We start from the raw sequence: 13,449 nt of genomic DNA, 5'->3' as shown, positions 1-13,449 counted from the left end.
CACTGGGCAGCTGTTCTTCGTATTTTGCGATATCTTCGGGGTACAGTTTTTCAGAGTCTTTTACTTTCATCCACCTCATCATTGGAGTTGCGTGCATACTCTGATGCTGATCATGGTAGTGATCCCACAGATCGCAAGTCTGTTACCGGGTTCTGTATCTTTTTAGGTGATTCTCTTATTTCTTGGAAAAGCAAGAAACAATCTATTGTTTCTCAATCATCCACCGAAGCAGAATATCGTGCCATGGCATCTACTACCAAAGAGATTGTTTGGTTACGTTGGTTACTTGCTGATATGGGAGTTTCCTTTTCTCATCCTACTCCTATGTATTGTGACAACCAGAGTTCTATTCAGATTGCTCATAACTCGGTTTTTCATGAGCGCACTAAGCACATTGAGATCGATTGTCATCTTACTCGTTATCATCTCAAACATGGCACCATTGCTTTGCCTTTTGTTCCTTCTTCCTTGCAGATTGCAGATTTCTTTACCAAGGCGCATTCCATCTCTCGTTTTCGTTTTCTGGTTGGCAAACTCTCGATGCTTGTAGCTGCCGCATCGTGAGTTTGAGGGGAGATGTTAAATAATATTTATGTAGTCTTATTTATTAAGGGTAGAATAGTACTTTCAGTTTAACCTATATATACTTTGTTTGTATTTAGGTTAAGACTAAGCACTCATAATATACATATTATTCAGAATTCTAGCCTCCTTTTCGTGTTTGAGCTTAATTATTTTAACACTCCTCAGCCCATAGAATTTCTAACATCAAAGGAATTCACACCCTCAGAATCGTCAAAAGAAGCTTTGGAACAGATCATGAAAGCTCTCAAAGATGACAACGTCAATATGATCGGACTGTACGGCATGGGAGGGGTGGGTAAAACAACCCTGGTGAAAGAAGTAGGCAGGAGAGCCAAAGAGTCGCAGCTTTTTCCTGAAGTTTTGATGGCTACGGTGTCCCAGAATCCAAATGTCATAGGCATCCAGGATCGAATGGCAGATAGTTTACATCTGAAATTTGAAAAAACGAGTAAAGAAGGTAGAGCAAGTGAATTATGGCAGAGACTGCAGGGAAAGAAGATGCTTATAATCCTAGATGATGTTTGGAAACATATTGACTTGAAAGAGATAGGGATCCCATTTGGTGATGATCACAGGGGTTGTAAAATTCTTCTAACAACTCGTGTTCAAGGCATATGTTTTTCTATGGAGTGCCAGCAAAAAGTGCTTTTAAGAGTCTTACCTGAAGATGAAGCATGGGATTTATTCAGAATCAATGCAGGTTTACGTGATGGGGACTCTACCTTGAACACAGTGGCAAGGGAGGTTGCGAGAGAATGCCAAGGCTTGCCTATAGCACTTGTGACAGTGGGAAGGGCTCTAAGAGGTAAATCACGAGTTCAGTGGGAAGTAGCGTCTAAAGAGCTCAAAGAATCTCAATTTGTGCGCATGGAACAAATTGACGAACAAAATAATGCTTACACATGTCTTAAGTTGAGCTATGATTATTTGAAGTACGAGGAAACCAAGTCATGTTTCGTGCTATGCTGTTTATTTCCAGAAGATTATGACATTCCAATCGAGGACTTGACGAGATATGCAGTTGGCTGTGGGTTACATCAAGATACGGAGCCCATTGAAGATGCAAGGAAACGAGTTTCCGTGGCAATCGAAAACCTCAAAGATTGTTGCATGCTGTTGGGCACTGAAACTGAAGAACATGTGAGAATGCATGACTTGGTTCGTGACTTTGCTATTCAGATAGCATCATCAGAAGAATATGGATTCATGGTAAAGGCTGGCATTGGGTTGAAGGAATGGCCAATGAGTATCAAAAGCTTTGAAGCTTGTACAACAATTTCGTTAATGGGCAATAAACTAACCGAACTTCCTGAAGGATTGGTATGTCCACGGCTCAAAGTTCTATTATTAGAACTGGATGATGGTATGAATGTTCCTCAGAGGTTTTTTGAAGGGATGAAAGAAATTGAAGTTTTGTCTCTGGAGGGAGAGTGTTTGTCATTGCAATCACTTGAACTCTTAACGAAACTTCAATCGTTGGTGTTGATCAGGTGTGGATGCAAGGACCTCATTTGGTTGAGAAAGCTGCAGAGACTTAAGATTCTTGTTTTTATAATGTGCTTATCCATTGAAGAATTACCTGATGAAATAGGAGAGCTCAAGGAGTTAAGGTTGTTGGATGTGACAGGTTGTCGCAGTCTAAGAAGGATCCCTATGAATTTGATTGGAAGGTTGAAGAAGTTAGAAGAATTGTTGATCGGGAAAGACAGCTTTAAGGGATGGGATGATGTTGGATGTGACAGCACAGGAGGAATGAATGCAAGCCTAACAGAACTAAATTCGTTGTCTCAGTTAGCCGTATTATCATTGAGGATACCGAAGGTTGAATGCATTCCCAGAGATTTTGTTTTTCCCAGCTTGCTCAAATATGATTTAATGTTAGGGAATACTACTAAATATTATTCTAATGGATACCCAACCTCCACAAGATTAATTTTGGGTGGTACATCCTTAAATGCGAAGACATTTGAGCAATTGTTTTTACATAAATTAGAATTTGTAGAAGTGAGGGATTGTGGGGATGTTTTCACTCTGTTTCCAGCAAGATTGCAGCAAGGTTTAAAAAATCTAAGGAGGGTGGAAATTGAGGACTGCAAATCAGTGGAAGAGGTATTTGAATTGGGTGAGGAGAAGGAGCTGCCGTTGCTGTCATCTTTAACAGAGTTAAAGCTGTACCGGTTACCTGAGCTCAAATGCATATGGAAGGGGCCCACCAGACATGTCAGCCTCCACAGTCTTGCTCATCTGCATTTGGATTCTCTCGACAAAATGACATTTATCTCCACACCGTCCCTTGCTCAAAGTCTGTCAAAGCTAGAAACCCTTTGCATAAGTAAATCCGGTGAATTGAAGCATATTATCAGAGAAGAGGATGGTGAAAGGGAAATAATTCCAGAGTCTCCTTGCTTCCCAAAATTAAAAACTATCATCATAGAAGGCTGTGGTAAACTGGAATATGTCTTCCGTGTCTCCGTGTCTCTAACTCTTCAAAGTCTACCACAGCTAAAAAGACTTCAGGTAAGTGATTGTGGTGAATTGAAGCATATTATCAGAGAAGAGGATGGTGAAAGGGAAATAATTCCAGAGTCTCCTCGCTTCCCAAAATTAAAAACTCTCCGCATATCTCACTGTGGTAAACTGGAATATGTCTTCCCAGTCTCTTTGTCTCATAACAGAGATGGCATCATAGACTTAACCATTGAAGGCCACGAAGAAGTGGGTAATTGGTTGGCACAGCTACAAGTACGTAATTTATATTTCTCCACTAATTTAAATTGTCAATTGCGATAATTTATTCTTTCTTCCTCCCAATTTCTAAAAGTAAAGTAATTGATAAATGCTAGGAAATCCAAGTTTGAATTTTTTTTAATTATATAACAAACATAGTAGCTTATTTTTATTTTTTTATGATTTGTTTTTTTATCTAAACATATATAAATATAAGAAAATTAACTGCCTCATTGTTGTTTGCGTTATTATTACCAAAAATTAATCATAGAAATCATAATATCTGTTAGATTTAATATATAACTTTTGTGTTCAAATATTTAATTCAATTAATGTTTTTTCTATTTTTTTCTCCTATTTATACATCATATAAATTGTTTTTATAAGAGTGAAAAAATATAATATTGTTCTCTGATAAGATGGCCGCCCATGGACAGCAAAACGGCTTCTTACAAAGATTAGAATCTTTACAAGTGAACAATTGTGGGGATGTTCGCGCTCCGTTTCCAGCAAAATTGCTGCGAGCTTTGAAAAATCTGAGCAGTGTGAACATTTACGACTGCAAATCATTGGAAGAGGTATTTGAATTGGGTGAGGCTGATGAAGGAAGCAGTGAGGAGAAGGAGCTGCCGTTGCCGTCATCTTCAACAACGTTACTGCTGTCCCGGTTACCTGAGCTCAAATGCATATGGAAGGGGCCCACCAGACATGTCAGCCTCCAAAGTCTTACTGTATTGTATTTAATTTCTCTCGATAAATTGACATTTATCTTTACACCGTTCCTCACTCAAAATCTGCCAAAGCTAGAAAGACTTGAGGTAGGAGATTGTTGCGAATTAAAGCATATTATCAGAGAAGAGGATGGTGAAAGGGAAATAATTCCAGAGTCTCCTTGCTTCCCAAAATTAAAAACTATCATCATAGAAGAGTGTGGTAAACTGGAATATGTCTTCCCTGTCTCCGTGTCTCTAACTCTTCAAAGTCTACCACAGCTAGAAAGACTTCAAGTAAGTGATTGTGGTGAATTGAAGCATATTATCAGAAAAGAGGATGGTGAAAGGGAAATAATTCCAGAGTCTCCTCGCTTCCCAAAATTAAAAACTCGCTGCATATCTCACTGTGGTAAACTAGAATATGTCCGAACCTCGAACGGATGACGATTGACTTTGCTGACAATTTAAAGCAAATATTTTGTGCTGGAGAAGGAGAAGCACATAACAGAGATGGCATCATCAAGTTCCCTCAACTAAGAGAATTGTCTCTTCAGCTCAGATCAAATTACAGCTTTTTAGGTCCAAGGAATTTTGATGTTCAATTGCCTTTGCAAAAATTAGCCATTAAAGGCCACGAAGAAGTGGGTAATTGGTTGGCACAGCTACAAGTATGTAATTTATATTTCTCCACTTAATTTAAATTGTCAATTGCGATAATTTATTCTTTCTTCCTCCCAATTTCTAAAAGTAAAGTAATTGATAAATGCAAGTTTGATATAATTATATAAGAAACTTAATAAAAAAATTAATCATAGAAATCATATTATCTGTTAGATTTAATATATAAGAACATAAATTTTGTGTTCAAATATTTAATTCAATTAAAATATCTTTAAAAATTTATTAACTTTATAACTAAAATAAAAATATTAGTTACTATTTTTATTTTTATTTTTTACATGAAACTAATTAAAAACTCTCCGCATATCTCACTGTGGTAAACTGGAATGTGTCTTCCCTGTCTCCATATCTCTACAAGTACGTATTTTATATTTTTAATTTAAAAATATTAGTTACTTTTTTTTATTTTTATTTTTTACATGAAACTAATTAATTATTAGGAGTTGTATTAACCTTTTTTTCGCAAAAATTTAATTGTTAACCTTATCTCTAATTAAGAAAAAAAAACTGAAACAATAATATGTTTCTTAATCCTGTTTTTTCTATTTTTTTCTCCTATTTCTACATCATATAAATTGTTTTTATGAGAGTGAAAAAATATAATATTGTTCTCTGATCAGATGGCCGCCCATACACAGCAAAACGGCTCCGTACAAAGATTAGAATTTGTACAAGTGGACGATTGTGGGGATGTTCGCGCTCCGTTTCCAGCAAAATTGCTGCGAGCTTTGAACAATCTAAAGGAGGTGATTGTTGGCGGCTGCAAATCATTGGAAGAGGTATTTGAATTAGTTGAGGCTGATGAAGGAAGTAGTGAGGAGAAGGAGCTGCCGCTGCTGTCATCTTTAACAGAGTTACAGCTGTACCAGTTACCTGAGCTCAAATGCATATGGAAGGGGCCACCTAGACATGTCAGCCTCCAAAGTCTTAATCTTCTGTTTTTGACTTCTCTCGACAAACTAACATTTATCTTCACACCGTCCCTCGCTCGGAGTCTGTCAAAGCTAGAAAGACTTTACATAAGTAAATGAGGTCAATTGAAGCATATTATCAGAGAGGAGGATGGTGAAAGGGAAGTAATTCCAGAGTCTCCTGGGCAGGATGATCAAGCTTCACCTATCAACGTTGAGAAGGAGATAGTGCTTCCTAATCTAAAGGTGTTGTCGCTAGAACAATTATCAAGTATTGTCTGTTTTAGTTTCGGATGGTGTTATTATTTCTTATTCCCAGAAGTTGAAGGTCCATCAATGTCCAAAGCTGACCACAAAATTTGCTACTACACCAGATGGTTCAATGAGTGCTCAATCAGAGGTGCTGCTGATTTGACTTGATTTCTTACCTCTCTTTTAGTGTGTTTGTTTTTTGTTTCACTCAATAATAAGATTTACTAGTTAGAATGTGTATGCCATGCTTGAATTGGTTTACAGATATCTCAACTAACTGAAGATTCAAGCACTAATAGAGAGTGGACCCGATATGGTGGTGATGGTTATTGGTAGTCTAATAATTCTTTCTTGCCCAAGCCAGGTGATATAGCTGCAATTATTTATCCTCTCCTTTACCTTCAAATTTTAATGGTTGAATTAAATCATGGATGGTCTTTGTTCTTCATGTTTGCATCAGGCAAGGTTGGTTACCTATTACATGATCAACTCGACTTTAGGTGATTTCACGGAGATTCATGTCTTTTAGCTGTGGTGCTGCAAATATGTTTCTGATTGGTGGAAGTGATTCCAACTGTTTCATTGGCAATGGGATACAAACTGGCTTCACATTGTAACAGTCTTATTTACCATAGAACCCCCAAAAGAAGATATCGACTTATCTATCCATGTGTGAATAAGGGTATCTGTTTGTTTACCCATGTAATGTAATGTAATGTAATGTTGTGTGTGTAGTCATTACTGTGCGATCCTCAAAAAAACAATGTTGCTTGCCCATTATCGTACAAGCCTCCAGAAGTAAGGGCGTATGTTTGCTTGCCCATTTGTGTTTCTTTTGGTTTAATGTGTGGACTTTCATGCGTTCTCCTTGATGCTGAACTCTTTGTTTGATGTTCTATTTTTATTTTATTTTCATGTTTCAATTTTATTTTTTATTTTTTTCTCAAACAATATAATCAATTTTTTTTTTTTTTGTAAAGTCGAGCACCAAACCAATGGTGTGGCTTTTTATTTAGTTCTAGATGCTCATATAAAATTACCACATTGAAAGATTAATTTTTTTAAAAAAAAAAAGTAGATGATCAAAAGCAAAAAACAAAAGGCAAAGTTGACACCATATTTTTTAAAAAAAACATTGATTTTTTATTTGTTTCAATTTTGATCTTTTCATTTTCAATATCTTACAAACAATTTTTATTTTTTTTTGTGAAATTGAGCATTGTTCTAATATCAAGATGTTTTATTGAGAGCAAGATAACTATAAAAAAGGCAAATAAAAATACATTACCCATCTCAAATCTTAATCAATTCATCATCAAAGATCACTGAATAAAAAAAGACAAAAAAAGAGAAAGTAAACATTGTGTGAATTCATAATATTTCCTCTCGGGGACTATATTATTTCAGCCGATTTCTTTTAGGTTTCTATTAATATATTTATTTATTTATTTATTTATTTTTATAATGAATAGGTAAGTTATATCTAACTAATAATATAACACATTGCTACCTACATCCACACATACTAAAAAGATACTCACTATAGCCATATTAGTAGTTATTTGACTCGCACTTTACTATGGATCAAAAATGTTTTTTAGCAAAATAAATAAATATGAATGCTTTTTAAATGTATTTTTAACACACAAAAAAACCCTAATCATAAATACAAAAAAAGGTATTGACGTGTTTATTTAACTCACTTCGCTATGGGTCAGATAACATTTTCCAACACAAAAGAATGGATGTATAAGTGTTGTTAATGTATTTTTTGATATCGAGAGAAAAAAATATAATTGTGAATAAAAAAAGTTGATGTTTACAAATAATAAAATAAATTGGGGATCATATATGTTAATAAATACAAAAACAATTGTTAACGCAGCGCACCACATGTAGGAAGTTAATTTTTAATGTAGAAGAAAAATAGGAAGGTGTTTCAAATGCATTTTATTGTATCATGATTCTCTTAATTGAGAAATGTGAAAAAAAAATAAAAAAAAGGACAAAAATATTATATTTCAGCCACCTCTTTTAGGTTTTTATTAATATATTTATTTATTTTATGTTTTTTTTAATAATGAATAGGTAAGTTATATCTAACTAATAATATAACACATTGCTTCCTACATCCACATATACTAAAAGACTTACTATAGCCATATTAATAGTTATTTAACTTGCACTTCACTATGGATCACAAAATTGTTTTTAGCAAAAAAATAAATTTGTATGCTTTTTAATTGCATTTTTAACAAAAACAAATCTTAGTCATAAATACAAAAAAAAAAAGTGTTGATGCGTTTATTTAATTCACTTTGCTACGAGTTAGATAATTTTTTGAACGCAAAAGAAAAAAAATATAAATGTTGTTAACATATATTTAAAAATCAAGAGAAAATTATAATTGTAAATAAAAAAGTTGATGTTTACATATAATAAAAATAAAATAAGGACCATAAGTGTTCATAAATATAAAAAATAGTTGTTAACGCATCGTGCCACATATAGGATCTTAAGTTAATTTTTAATGTAGTTGAAAAATGGGACATTGTTTCAAGTGCATTTCATTGTATTACGATTCTCTTAATTGAGAAATGTAAAAAACAAATCTTACAAAAATATGAACTAATAAACTAATAAAGAGTTGTTAATGCCAATCAAATTATAAAATAAAATGATAATCATTTTCATAAAAGTAAAAGATACACAAATATGATACTTAACCTTAACTTTCATCTTCATGCACACTTTTCTCCTTCTTCTTCTTTTTTATCTTAAAGGTCACTTTTTCTTACCAAGAACAAATAATTCTTATTTTTATAAAAACATCATGAAAATAAAGTTTATTCATATAAAATATAAAAAAAACATATAGATGAATTGGAATAATTTTTTCTAGATATTAAATACATAAAAGATAAGTAAAAGATATCCACTATTTAGAAAAAACTAAATAAACAATCTAAATATTTAGAGAGAAAAGTATTAATTTAAATATAAATTCAAAAATTCATTAAAAATACATAAAAAAATATCAATTAAGAAAACAAAATTAGAAAAAAAATAGAAATAGATCAAGTGCTTTTGGGCCTAGTAAGTTGGGCCTACACATCAAGTCCATTTTAAAAAGGGTTGGTACGTATGGGCCTTTTTTATTTGAAAATGCTCCAAATGTTTTTGAAAAACAAAAATAAAGAAAAGCGACGTGTCACCTACCGAGACTTTCCCATTCTTGATCATTGGAGAGGTGACTAGAAAATTAAGCAGGGTGGTTTTTGACCAAAAAATGCAAATTTAAAGAAAGTTCACACCAAAACACCTAAAAATGGTCTTTATGATGTAATAAACCAATAAAACAGCCCAAAAACCATAAATGTTTTGGCAATTTCAAAAGCAAAAAACATTTTAATGGAACTCTCTTCATCAAATGAAACTCATTAAAATAAAAATCGATCATTTTTATGGCGAAAATCAGTGCCAACTGAGACTGTAAAACCCCGGGTAATATTATTGATATTAATAAAAGTCAAGATTACAAAAAATAAGGGAAAGTGATAAATTAAATTATAAGAATGATGATATATTCGAGAATCTAAATTGAAATGTTTTGTTCGGGTGTTAAAATATATATAAAAAATAAATATAAATAAATAAACATGAAAATGTGAATAAAATTTTTATGGAAATGAATTTCATGAAACTGAAAGTACTAACGAGTAACTGAGTGAAATTTGAAATAACCTAGATAAAATTTGATATAAACAGGCGTCATGATTCATGAAATTTTACCCAAAAATCATAAAATTTACTATTGAAAAATATAGAAGGCATTTTTAAAAAGTTAAGTAATTATCTATGTGTATGGGTGAAGAAAAAATTGAGGGACGTGGAAGGTATTTAAAAAATAAGTTAATTATATATATATATATGAGTGCAAGTGAGTGTGTACTATAAGGAAACAAAAAATAAAAACAAACTTCCTTTTCAAAGAGAAGGAAGCATTCGGCCAAGAGAGGAAAAAAAAATTCAAGTAAGGAAAATTTATCAATTTAAAAGTGTTAAAGCTTTGGTTATTGCTTGGTAAGATGTCCTCACACTTTTAAATAAGATTCTTGAAGAATTTATACTTTAAATTGATTGAACTTTGTGAAATGAGGAATTAAGGTTCATGATAAATTTTAGAGAAAATTACAATTGATTGTGAAATTGTGTAAGATTATTGAAGTGAGTAGAGAAAGTAAGAAATTATGGTAATTAAAGCAAAATTTTAGGTGTTCTTGAAGAAGGGATTTTTGGAAAAAAAATAATAAGAAAAATAAAAATTTAAGAGTTTTGATAAGATGATGAGATTGTGTAAGAAAGAGATGATATTAATGTTAAAGAGTGACTAGATCATGAAATTTTTTTATATTTTTCTTTGATTTAAATTACGGTAAAAATTAAATAAATAAATTTAAAGAATATATATATTGATTTGAATGATGAAATGAATTGTGTTACAATGTGTAAATTGGAAGAATAGGAAGGAAATTCACAAAATGATTTTATTTTGGCAAATAAAAGGATAATTGGAATGATTTTATTTATTGAGTGTTTCAATATGGAAGGTAAAATAATGATGTGATATACTTGTCAATTCAAGAGAGGCTGCCAGGCCGACACCACAGCAGGAAATTTCAGCTCGAACTTAGTCATCAGGTAATTAGACGGTACCCGAATTTATTATTGGTCAATATGTATTTTTATTTGATTAATTGTGGTTGATAAATATGAAATTATTATATTGTTTACTTTAGAAAATAAGATATGCGTTGTGATGAATTAATTCTTGAACTAATGGGATTAATGTCCTGGTGAATGGGCGTGATAAGGAATTAATTCCCTAGTTAATGGGATTAGAACCCTGGTGAATGGGCAAATCGTTGAACTAATTCCTGAATTAATGAGATTAATGTCCTGATGAATGAACTTGATGAGGAATTAAGTCTCTAGTTAATGGAATTAGTACCCTGATGAATGGGTAAATTGTTGAACTAATTCCTGATTTAATGGAATTAGTGCCCTGGCAAATGAGCGAGATGAAGAATTAATTTCCCTGGTTAATGGGATTTGTACCTGATGAATGGATGAAACGTTAAACTAATTTTTGGATTGATGACAATAGTGCTTGTTAAATGGACTAGTGGAAAATTAATTATTTATTAGTGAAAGTAATGCCGGGTTAATTGAGCGATTGGAATAATTATATTTTTGGTTGATATTAAAAAAGAAAAAAGAAAAAGAAAACAAACTCATAGATTATTCTGAAATTTAATTGATATATATAATACTAGATGAGCAAGTTAATTTAATGATCTTTTGACTAAATTTTCAAAAAAAAAGGAAGAAAGAAAGAAAGTAGAAAGAATTTTATGGATATCTTTTTTTCATCTGTCTAATTGAATTATTGTATTAAATCAATTTTCAGGTACATACCCCTATCGGCTGAACAATAGATTAGTTTTCTTATATTTTGTTGGGTATCTTTTTGTAATGAATGAATTTATTATTTTGTTATGTAATATAATGCGTCAACAGTTTATCGAAAACTCTTTTGTGTAGTATAATCTTAATTATGAATTTCTTCTTTAATTATATACTTATTTCGATTATAATTTCGTTAATAGTCCTTATTTGTAAATCTTTGAATTGTGTAATGTACTTCAGTTATAATTTGTAGAATAATTCTTTGGATTGCATCCATGTAAATGTGGGATATTGAATTGTTTAGACATGTGTGAATTTGATTATTGAGAAGTTGTGATGTAATGAGAGGAGGAAGTTCTGGATGATAGGATGAGTAAGGAATTTGATAATTGAGGATTGTGGATGAAAAGTCGATAACTTGGTATCTAAAAATATAAAAAAACTCTGCTGAATTTTTTATTGATTACAAAAAAAAAATTCCTTAATCTTATTTGAATCATAATGTCCTTGCTCTTTGTTTTGAATACAAATGATGAGGCTGTTACATAGACTCTCTCTAACATTGTAATCCAATGACTTTTTTGGCTCCTCTGTCAAATTAAGGAATGAGAAAATAGAAAAAAGAAGTTGTGGATAAAAAATAAAATGTAGGAAAACTTAAGGGATCAAAAAGTCATTATCTGAAAAGTATGAGAATCAAAATGAATTTTTTACTTCAATCTTGAAATTACCACCTTTTTTTACGCCTTTTTTTTCACTTTGGTTATCTATATTTAAATTTTACTTTTCCTCAACAAATTTACTTAATTATCTATCAATTTAAGCTTATAACACCAGTGAATAGTGATGTGAGAATAATATTTTACCCATATATCTTTTTTAAAGATTCTTATAATTATAAATATAATAAGAATACCTTTAAAAATAGAATCAAAGGCTGTAGAGTTCTCATCATAACCATAATATCTTTTTTACTAGGTGGACAAAATGGTTCATTGCTTAGCGTTTTTTATCCATCGTATGGCATAAAAAAATTTGAGTCCAAATAACTAAAATTTGAGTCAAATTTTCACAGAGGGTTCGGTGCTTTTTCTCAAGTCCAAATAACTAAAATTTGAGTCTTTTTGCTGCTGCTGCTGCTGTTGTTTTAACTTATTAACTAATGGGGTTTCTTCTTCTAATTCTTTTTGTGTTTGTTTTTGCGGGTTGATTATGTTACATTTGGTTGTCATTCTTGGAATGTTTTAAAAGGATTAGTTACTCACTGGTTTGATTCTTTCTCAGTTTTAGTTGTTGGGTTTTAATTACTTTTCTCTATTGGAACAATGTCTCTCTGTCTCTTGTTTAAGGACTGCTTACTTTATTCTCAATTGGCTTCTTGCAATTGTTTTTCTTGAGCTATTATTTGTTTTGAGTGAAATGTATTTTTAATGTGATGATATTGTCACTCTTTGTTTACCAATGTTACAATTCAGAATTTCTTTAGGAAATTTATGATCAGGTGTGTGTGTGTGTGTGTGTGTGTGTGTTCACCTGAATTTCCTGTCTATGCATTCAAATAACTCGTTTCATTGTAGGAGATTTTGACCAAATTTTCCTGAATTAGATTAGGTAGGTGATTAATTTTTTAGGTGCTTTGTTCATATAGCGGCTAGGGCTTTTGAGTGTGGCTAGGAGAACTCATATCGTGAAATGGTAGTTGAATAAAATAGTCATATGTTAGCTAATTTTGTAGATAGAACAACCATCACTGATCATGTATCTCCCATAGGCAGATGAGGTGTTACCCCTTTGAGATCAAATTCATGCACATGATCTTTTATAATTTTGGCAGATTGGATTATGAGATAGAAACTCTGAACAGCATAACAATAGATGCGACAACTTTGCAGCTCTTCCTACCTCTCCCCTACATGTACAAGCCTTCTGCAGTTGTAGTTTGCATAAGAATGCTAAGTTGGAAGTTTGATGTGTTGAATGCCATATCATGAGATTTAGGAAAAACATTCAGAACCTCTATAGTGAACAAGGTTTTTCTGTGCTGACTTTGGCGCAAGGAAGATAATTTATGTTATGGATGTCCTCAGTTTGTCTTTAATGAGGTCAAGCAT

The 13,449-nt window shown here is 32.1% G+C and overlaps 3 protein-coding genes across 3 annotated transcripts in view; all 3 read left to right on the top strand.

Moving 5' to 3' along the window:
- The window catches only part of LOC18096055 (uncharacterized), a 691,470-nt gene that overhangs the window by 260,481 nt on the left and 417,540 nt on the right, over nucleotides 1–13,449 (top strand). The gene's annotated exons all lie outside the window — the stretch shown is intronic.
- Nucleotides 749–13,449, top strand: part of LOC112326257 (protein SUPPRESSOR OF npr1-1, CONSTITUTIVE 1) — a 70,285-nt gene continuing 57,584 nt past the window's right edge. The window contains 1 exon segment of the mRNA XM_052448486.1: nucleotides 749–1,390. Coding sequence (XP_052304446.1) covers nucleotides 820–1,390 — 571 coding nt within the window. The 5' untranslated portion in view covers nucleotides 749–819.
- LOC127904502 (uncharacterized) overlaps nucleotides 2,434–13,449 on the top strand; it is a 67,842-nt gene continuing 56,826 nt past the window's right edge. Inside the window, exons 1-2 of the mRNA XM_052448529.1 lie at nucleotides 2,434–3,327; nucleotides 5,345–5,863. Coding sequence (XP_052304489.1) covers nucleotides 2,461–3,327; nucleotides 5,345–5,737 — 1,260 coding nt within the window. The 5' untranslated portion in view covers nucleotides 2,434–2,460 and the 3' untranslated portion in view covers nucleotides 5,738–5,863. The remainder of the gene's footprint in view (nucleotides 3,328–5,344; nucleotides 5,864–13,449) is intronic.

This window comes from Populus trichocarpa, chromosome 1 (genome assembly GCF_000002775.5).
Source record: "Populus trichocarpa isolate Nisqually-1 chromosome 1, P.trichocarpa_v4.1, whole genome shotgun sequence".
Classification (NCBI taxonomy): Eukaryota; Viridiplantae; Streptophyta; class Magnoliopsida; order Malpighiales; family Salicaceae; genus Populus; species Populus trichocarpa.
Note: the sequence above shows the minus strand (reverse complement) of the source record. Positions and strands in the feature narration are given on the sequence as shown.